The 9480-nt window shown below is 42.3% G+C and overlaps 1 protein-coding gene across 1 annotated transcript in view; it reads right to left on the reverse strand.

Annotated features, from left to right (window-relative positions):
• The window catches only part of QPCT (glutaminyl-peptide cyclotransferase), a 39554-nt gene extending 30952 nt beyond the window's left edge, over positions 1 to 8602 (reverse strand). Inside the window, exons 1-2 of the mRNA XM_008588245.1 lie at positions 8483 to 8602; positions 306 to 452 (exon numbers count right to left, since the gene is read on the reverse strand). Of these exons, the coding sequence (XP_008586467.1) occupies positions 306 to 452; positions 8483 to 8602 (267 nt within the window). The remainder of the gene's footprint in view (positions 1 to 305; positions 453 to 8482) is intronic.
• Between the last annotated feature and the right edge of the window lie 878 nt (positions 8603 to 9480).

A 9480-nucleotide genomic window follows, 5' to 3' on the forward strand; every position in this document is an offset into this window, starting at 1 on the left:
GGGATCCGAACCCTCGGCGGGAGCGCCCGCCACGCTCCCAAGCGGCACGCTGTAGCAGTGCGCCACTGGGCCGGCCCAAGACAGGCATTTTTAAAGAAAAACTGATAAAATAGAATGAACAATAACTGAAACGCTGGTAATAAGAGTATTTTTCCATGAAACTTTTGTTTCAGTTAAATATATCGACACGTTTATGTGCATAAAATGTAAGATACGTTTAGACAACTCAGAGCTTCAGCCACAACATTATCCCTCATGTGAAAGCAAAATATTCAAGTCTTTAGGTTTCAGTGCCACGTTCTCACCTGACGAACAGCGTAGCTTCCAGGAGATCCCGGGTATCGTTCTATCAGCAACGGTCGTAAGTCCTTTTGCCACATTTCAGAAATACTGGTGCCTTCTGCAATTTGCTGAAGAACCGATGAATTCAAACTGGCTGGTTGGTGATAATTCTGAGGATTAAATTAAATTGTTTAACTGGCTATCATTTCATAATATGTTCAAGACTTACCCTGACACATTTGCACTTAATTGCTTTAAACTTCAAAATAAAGTGATAACTTTTATGTCATATGAGGTAAATTAAACTACTCAGCTTTAAAACTGGCCCCTTACATCTAGGAAGTTAAAATTTTGGGAGGCTTATTTTATAAACAAAATCGACATAGTGCTTTAAACCGAAGAATTAATATACAATTGTTTTGCAAAACTAAGGTTTAAAAATATCAATTATCAGCCCACCATTATTAAGAAAACCAAATATTTTAAAAACTGCAGCTAACAAAACAATATACTTTGTTAGCACAATTATTTTCTAAAAGGCAGTGTAGTGTTACACAGTAAGCACTGTCTTAGAGTCAGAGAAACTGGATTCAAAGCTTCTGGCTGCCATTTAAAGGTTGTATGACCGTCACTTAACTTCTCATTCTCCCCAAAAAAACTAATAAAGGAATTTGAGCTAGATTTACACTACCCAATACAGTAGCCACTAGCCACATGTGACTAGGGCTTGAAATGCAGCTAGTCGAACTGAGATATGTTTTAAGTGTAGTATACACATTGGATTTTAAAGACTTAGTATGAAAAAAGTAAACTGTCTTATTCATAATTTTTGTAGTGATTACATGTGGTAATTTTTCTGATATATTGGGTTAAAGTACATACATTATTAAAATTATTGTACTTATTGCTTTTTACTGTTTTAATGTATCCAGTAGAAAATTTTAAATTACATATGTACCTCTCATTAAATATTCCTATAGGACAGTGCTGATTCAGATGATTGTTGCAATCCTTTTGGCCCAAGCTTGGTGATTCTATAACCCATTAAATAGTAAACTTTTTATCTTCAGTTAAAATTATTGTAATATTCTGATAATGCTTATACTCAGTTATATTTACATATTAAAGTGAAACTTAACTTAAAAAGCTAAGTAAACATAACATTCATATTTGTAGCTTGGGTATGACTTTACATAGGCGGTATTTTCTTATGATACTAGTAATGATGAATCATTCATGCATTACATGTTTTTCAGGTACTTAATGATGGAATGTGTTACTCCTCCTCAAAGGGAAGTGAGTGATTGATCGGATAACTTGCTCCCTAAGGGGAATGATGAGGGTAACATAAAGATACTGAATTATTTGGAATGCAAAACAGAAGTTGGGGAAGGCTTATCTATTTTACAGTTCCTTGCAGGACCAGTGTTAGTTGAATATGTTTACACTGATACTTTCACTGCATGTGAACCACTCCTTGCAGATGGTGGGGAACTATGGAATTAGAGGATACTTACTGCCTAATTACTTACACTCATCTACACTTTGGGATGGCTCAGCGTTACTCCCAGTATTTATCATGTCAATAGTATGGGCTGTGGGACCAGACAGCTCCTCTCAACTCAGCACCCCACCTCTTATTTACTAGCTGTAACTCTGGCCAGGTTACTTAACCTCATTAAGTCTCAATTTCCTCACCTGTAAATGAAGGTAATAACACCGACATCTAAGGATAATTAAAATTAAGTGAGGTAATGTACGTAAACTGCCATAGTAAATATTCAATGCGTTAGTTCTATTATTCCCTCCTATCTATCATTTAATAGATATAGACTTTTAGAGCTGGAAAAACCATTTACAGATGATCTAGTCCAACCTCCTTGATTTATATCAGTGGAAACTGAGATTCATAGGAACCAGCTGATTTCCCAAGTTTGTAAGGAGAGTTACAGATAAGTCCATGAAAACACCCGTGACCTGTAGATTCCTGATCCCATGCTAGTTCTTCTCTGCCTAACTGCCTCGTCTATGCACTTACAGTTTACTCCTAAATATTGATTCTGTGCCTGAACATCTTATGGTTTGTGTTTGTTTACTGGTAATACATTTTTAAATATATTTACTTAATAAATTTGTCACTGCAGCCTTTAAATTTCTTGGTACCTCCAGGATCTAAGTCCTCGTGTAGCTCTCAAACAGCACTTTGGAAAGTAAGCTGAAGCTAAAAGACAAAACAATAGAATATGAGAAAGGAAAAAAAGAAAAGAAGGCAAGAGGTCGGAAGACTTGCATGGTTAATTATTACTTAACCCAGGCAACAGTAGCCTGTCTGTCCTCTCCCACCGCCTCACTGGCCCCACGCAGTGCTGCTCACCCCTGCTCACCATGCTTCAGTCACCCTGGCATTCGTCCAGGTCCAAAGCACTCTGTCTCCTTGAGCCCTTGGCATCTGCAGTGCCTTCTGCCTTACAGGCTGTTTCCCTTTCTCTTCACCTGGCTGGATGCTTGGAGGCCACTCTCTGTGTGTTTACTTGTTTAATGTCTGTATTTCATGCAAGCTGTCAGCTCCATGAAGGCTGAAACTGTCTCTCTTCTTTACACTCTCTCCCTATGCAGGCTGCACAGTACCTGGTTCGTATTGAGCATTAAATAAATATTAGGCAAATTCATCAAATAAGGAATCAACAGATGAACTATCTTTCTAAAACTATCTTCACTAAGACTATGTTTACAAAATAACGAAGTAAAATGGGCACAGTTACCATCATAAATACCAAGTCAGTTGAATGCACAAGCAAGTATAAATACAGAAGAGACAGGTGGCCACCCGCTGCAGGCCTGGGAAGTGCTATGGCTCAATGTTAGTGGGCTTTGTTCTTTTTGAATTTCTGATAATCAGTGCATCTTATGATAGAGAACTGGGTTGGCCCAGGCAGTCACTGTGACAATCAAAAACTGTTGCATCAAAGGCCATCTGACCAGTAGCTCCTTTTCTATTTACTGTCCATTACTGCATCCCAGAGCTCACCTGGTTACTGTAGACAGGGCCCTTCACTCTGTGTCCACAGTGAGAGGAAATCAAGCTCGTGTTTAGATGAGTGATTTGTAGAGGTTTGAAAGAGTTCTTAAGAGATTTAAGAAAAAAAACAGAAGCAAAGTAAGTGGTCCTCCAGCATCCCTAACTGTAAGAGATATTGTGGATGAAATGTAGTTGGCAAATAGCACCAAAAAAATGCTTAATGGATGAGGAAAGGGTAAATTCAACAAACAGGCCATTGATGCTCATGAATATAGAGACGTACATGTGTTGCTTCTCAATGTCCTAGGTTCAATCATTTAATTAACATACTTCAGTAAAAACTCCCGTCTCTCCTTGCCTCTCTGGGAGCAAAGATGCTCCTGCAAAATCCCAGGAGCTTCCCAGTCATTGAAGGATAGAAAGGAGGAAACAACCACATTCAGTTAATTACTTAAGCCCACCTCTTTATTAAAGCCCTGTATGGAAAAGCATTGGACTTCCCAACCTAAATATATGTATTCATTTTTAAAGAGTCCTGCTCTCAGAACTCAATAAATATATGCATCTGTGTGGAGAAGAATGAGTAAGAGGAGAAACGTGGGAAAAGTGTGAGCTCAACAGGAGGCAAGCACCTGAGGCAAGGACAGTGTTGGGCCCAATGGTAAATGCAAACCCCAATTTATTCTAGGTTTATTTCAATTAAAAGGCACTTAGACAGTTTTCTATTGGTGCAGGCATTCTCAGAGGAATGAGGCTCTGTTACAGCCCCTGCCTTGTCTTTTCATCCAGGCAGAAAGGACAATTAGTCTGCTCCAGGTGACAAGAATCTTTCAGCTAAAAAAGTGTGAATCAGATATCCTGAAGCATCTCCTCTAGGCTAATCACATGGTGTCAGGCCAAAGAGGGTTTTAATTACATAATTTGTCGAGCTGGCCTAGCTTGCAGAGAGATTTGAGGTTCCAAACTATTGAAATAAATAAAGGGAGATCATTACAGAAATGCAGCCAATTCAAGTCCAGTTTCCATCCTATAAGAGCATCTCCCAGGCAGCCCTCAGATTAACACCTCTGTCCACCTGCACATTCAACTCAGCCAGCATTTACTGAACTCCTATGTGTCAGGTGTGACTAACATTAAAAACGCAGTTGGGGAAGAGTGGGGAACTGCATAAGATAATGTCTTTTTAAAATGCAAGCAGCCGTCTACTTAAAAGCAGAACAGTACAAGCTTTAAACACAACAATTTAGGTCAAATCCCTGCTCCCTCACACACTAGCTGTGACTAGGGAAAGGCTCCTTATCTGTAAAATGGATGTCATAGTATTTACTTAGCAGGTGGCACAGGCTCCAAAACGACACATTTTGTCTTTGTTCCCTGACCAACACCCAGCCTGTCACTGACCGCCCTGCCCTGCCTTGGAGTCTCCATCACTGCTTCTATAGGAATCACATGGGGTAGAGGAGTGGATGGCTAAGGACTCCTAGAACCATGGAGGGAGGAACCCTATGGACTTTTCGAGCACACATTGCTCCAGAAACAGAAGAATGTGAAATGCTGGAGACAGCAGTTATCAGTTTGCCAGAATTGACGCTTCAAATAATCTGTCCCTCCATCCCCAATACGACTTGGTTTTTTCCTACTTCACCTTTGTAACAATGAAGGAATATTCTACCAATTAAAATACATTGAGAAAGTTTGAAAAACAAGCTAAATATTCAAGAATAAAAAAACTGTTAAATTACGGAATGATGATTTTGCAATTATCCAATGATGCTTTCAATGAATTTTATTGGCTTAAGGAAATACTCATAATATACTATTAAACAACATAGTAAGATATAAAACTATATATGCAGCACAATATCTAGTATGAAATAAATATTTTGTGTTTATTTTTAAAATCAACAATTAACCTTTATTGAGCATTTACCATATGCCAGCCACTTTACTAAGTGCTTTATATGGATTCAATCATTTATTTCTCATAAAAAACCTATGAGATTGATATAATTATCCATCTCCATAAATGTAAATACACACACACTTGTGTGCGTGAGCATGTGTATGTGTGTGTGTATGTATATATAGAGAGAAGACTAGAAATAAAAACACCAAAATGGTTAACAGCACTTATTTCCAAATAATGTGGCATAACGTCAGTTATCTTTTTAGTATACTTTTCCATATTTTCCAAGTTTTCTAAAATGAGCACTTGTTAACTTTATAATTAGGAGACTTCACTAGAAGTCATTCTTTTTACTTTATTGGAGTTAGCATCCTTTTAAAAACATAAATCCCTTTCACCAGCCATCAGTCATTCACACCTAAAGGAGGACTGATTTAATGTGATTCCTTTTAACAGTTGGTTGACAATGTTGTACTAAAGGAATGGGCCTGTACTAAAGGAATATGCCTGGGCATCAAGGGGCAGGGGCAGGATCCAGAAGAAGTAATTCTGTAATATGGCTCAACCCCCAGAATAATGATGACTTTTAAGCTGCATTACAGAGATCAAGGAAAGGGAAATTCAGGGGGTGAGAGAAGAGAAGTTACCAAAAACAAACTATTTTGGAATGCCATTTAGGGTCAGTCCACCCCAACCCAGAAAGAGGGAGTAAGCCTCTGGACCTCTAACCTCCCCACTAGCCCCACAAGTCCCAGAGCGCTACCTGGGCATCGTGCATATACATCAGCCAGGACTCACCTACCTTAGAGAAGAGAGTAGAAGGGGAAAGGAATTATCAGGGCTAAGCCAAATCCTACCTCTTCAATTCACCGGTGTAATAGTCATCAAGTTTTACTATTTGTACACTGGGGATAAATATACCCTCCTCACATGGGTACTGTGAAGTTCAATTGAGATGGTTTTATATGAGTGTGTATGTGTTTGTGTATATGTGTGTGTGTGTGTGTGTGTGTGTGTGTATATATATTTACGGAACTCTGCCCCTAAACGTACATCTGTGGGCCCACCTGGTAATCTAACATATATATATATATATATTTACGGAACTCTGCCCCTAAACGTACATCTGTGGGCCCACCTGGTAATCTAACAATTTATAATATTGCTTCTATAGAAACATTGTTTCCAGGTTTCAAATAACCAAATCATAGTCTTCTGAACACAACCATAAACTAGGGCTGATATGCTTTTACATATTAGATGCCATTGAAAGAGACACACCTTTATTTCAAAACAAAGAAAATGGATTTCAAAATCAATGAGTTCTTTATCACACCTCACCTGTTGGAAGACCAGTGTACCAAGGGAACACCTCATATGATTAATATAATCAAACGTCATAAAAAGCAGGAAGGCATGTATGTTAGTGTGTACTGATTCATCTCTCAGGCTGCAATCTATAGCTGGCTGCCTGGAAGATTTTACGAAGGCCTACAAATAAAAGGAAAGGGAGCTAGAAATTGGAAAATACCATGGCTGGTTGTCATATTGCTTATACCATTTGAAATCCTTCCATTTCCCAATGAACAGTGATTGGAAGCTTCTTAAAATAAATATAAAAGGGGGCCGGCCCCGTGGCGCACTCGGGAGAGTGCAGCGCTGGGAGCACAGTGACGTTCCCATCGCGGGTTCGGATCCTATATAGGAATGGCCGGTGCACTCACTGGCTGAGCGCGGTGTGGGCGACACCACACCAAGGGTTGTGATCCCCTTACCGGTCACGAAAAAGACAAAAATAATAATAATAATAATAACAAATAAATAAATATAAAAGGGATTCACGCTTTAAAAGACATTTCTCAGAAGTCCAATTCTCATTAGTTTAAAAAGTTTTCAGAGTCACAGCACCTTCTCCCACCCACAGATACCCCCTGCCTACACATGCCTACAAGGGATCCTTCAAAGCAGTTCCTTCAGTTTCCTATTTACTCCCATCCATTTAGATGTATCATAAAGACACATTTGGTGTGGCTCCACACTCTGGTTTTTAATATCCCTTTCCAAATCTCTGACCAGGAAGGTATTCACAGTGAAGGGAAGAAGGAGAGGATTTGTTTGTGTAACTCAATGATCTTCTTCATAAGCCTTACTCCTACTGAACCCCCATGGGAAGCTGTTTTTCTTAAAACGAAGTTATTCTGGCAGTTGACTTCCCTCGCCCTTACCACATTCCCTGAAGCAGGTGGTCTCCATGTGTAAGTGGGGGCCGTTGTGGTCCCTGACTGGTGAAGTTAATTAAACATGAGCGAAGAACGAACGTGGGCTGTTCATATACCTATGCCTGTGGCTGGGCAGAGGTGGGCATTCACAGTGTGCCCTGTATTTCAAATGTTTCAGTAAATACAGACATACTGTAAAGCACCTAAAAGATCTGTTCAATAACACTGCCAAAGTTTATATCCCTTTACTCGGCTACTTTTTTTAGTATCTTTAAAGCATACCATTTTATTCCAACACCATTAACATTTGCACAAGCCTTCAGCAATCTCATGATTTCAAAACTGCTACGCAAGAAAAAGAAAGAGTTGTGAACCTATTTCTTTCACACAGAGGAACTTGCAAATCACTTTTATCCAAAGTTCCTCATATGAAATTTTCGGGGGGAGCGGGGGGAGGAAGTTTTCGCCTACAACTGGACACATTTCTCTGAAAACAGCATATACCCTCCTAAAGAAAAGAAAAGATTTTGAAGTAAAGCGGGTCTCAGTTAAGGTCCTTGGTTCCGAGTTGCTCCGCTTACAAACCTAAAGCAAATAGATGACACAGGTCCGCCCTGAGAATGCGGGGACATTTCAACGCCCCAAGAACATCCTCAGATGCAGCAGCGGGGGAGCTGTGGGCACATCCCGGGCGCGTCCCGCACGCCGGCGGCGCCGGAGCGCGGGGACCGGTGGCCTCGCGGGTCCCTAGTGGGCGGCGGCGCTGCGACACACATTTCCTGTGCCTATCAGCACCCCCGTCGGACTGCAGCCGAGGGGCGGCCAGTGACATCACCCAGCCCCCCTGGCGTCTGCAAAGCAGCGCCGAGGCCAGCCGAGGCACCCTGGAGAGGACGCACAGCCCCGGCTCCTCGGAGCGCCGGGTGCGGGTGCCCGGGTGGGGGACCGCGGCCCCGCCCCGCCTCCCGTTCTGCCGAGGTGACGCCGGCCCGGCCCCGGTGTCCCCGCACTGGGCAAGAGCCGCTCAGGTACAATCAGGCAACGGCGCCGCCTCACCTTCTCCTCGGTCCAGGCTGCGGAGCCCCGACTGACCCTCGGGGCTGCCTGGGGCAGAGCGGCCACCAGCAGCAGCAGGTGGAGGGTGCCCATGGCGCGCCGGTTCCCGCCGCCTGTCATCTCTCCCAGGCTGTCTGGGCGCCGGCTCCCCGGGCTGCCGGCGGTCACGAGCCCGGGAGCGCGCGTCCTTCGCCTTCCCCTTCTCCACCCTGGACCGACTGCGCCCGCCTCCCCTCGCCTCCCAGTCGCCTCTCGCTGCGCCGCGCAGGCCGCTACCGCAGCCCTCCTCCCCCGGACCTTAACAAACCCGGGAGCTGGGCTGTCCTGGGTGATACAAGCTTCCGAATCCGGGGGAACCAAGACGACCCCTTCCACGTCTTGGAAAGGACGAAAGGAAAGAAGGACGAGACATGGAAGAGCCTTTTTATGATCTCCCATGTCATGGGAGGAAGTGTTCATCAGACCCTGGGGGCTTCCGAAGTGTTTCCCACAGCTCTTTAAGAAGGGGTGAACAGGGAAACAACATTTATCAAATACACTGTACCAGGCACTGTCCTAGGTGCTTTTCCAATGTTCCCCTGCTTGATGTACTAATCCCATTTTACAGATGAGGCAACTGAGACCTCCCTGCAGAAAGCCTGGACTGGAACCCTCAAGGAAAAGTATTTCCTCTATAACAGTGCATCTTTATGTTTTCTCTTTTTTCTCACAAATGGTTGCCTTGCTTTATAGGAGACAACCATCATACTCCCCAATGAAGAAGTATGGTTGAAGTAATTATCTGAAATAAAAGAGATCTAGAATATTCACAAAAGTGGCTCTTTGGGCAGTCGTCTCCAATGGATGCCCCCAAAAGGAAAAGCTGATATCAATTTTATTTACTTTGTACCATCAAAGGTTATTGTTACTCCAGATAATCCTAGGGAAAAAAATTCAATTTTGTCTGTAGGTTTCTGTCCAAGATGTCAGGACAATTACTTCACCATCTTTTTTTCTTA

This window comes from Galeopterus variegatus, unplaced genomic scaffold (genome assembly GCF_000696425.1).
Source record: "Galeopterus variegatus unplaced genomic scaffold, G_variegatus-3.0.2 Scaffold4739, whole genome shotgun sequence".
In the NCBI taxonomy this organism is placed as follows: Eukaryota; Metazoa; Chordata; class Mammalia; order Dermoptera; family Cynocephalidae; genus Galeopterus; species Galeopterus variegatus.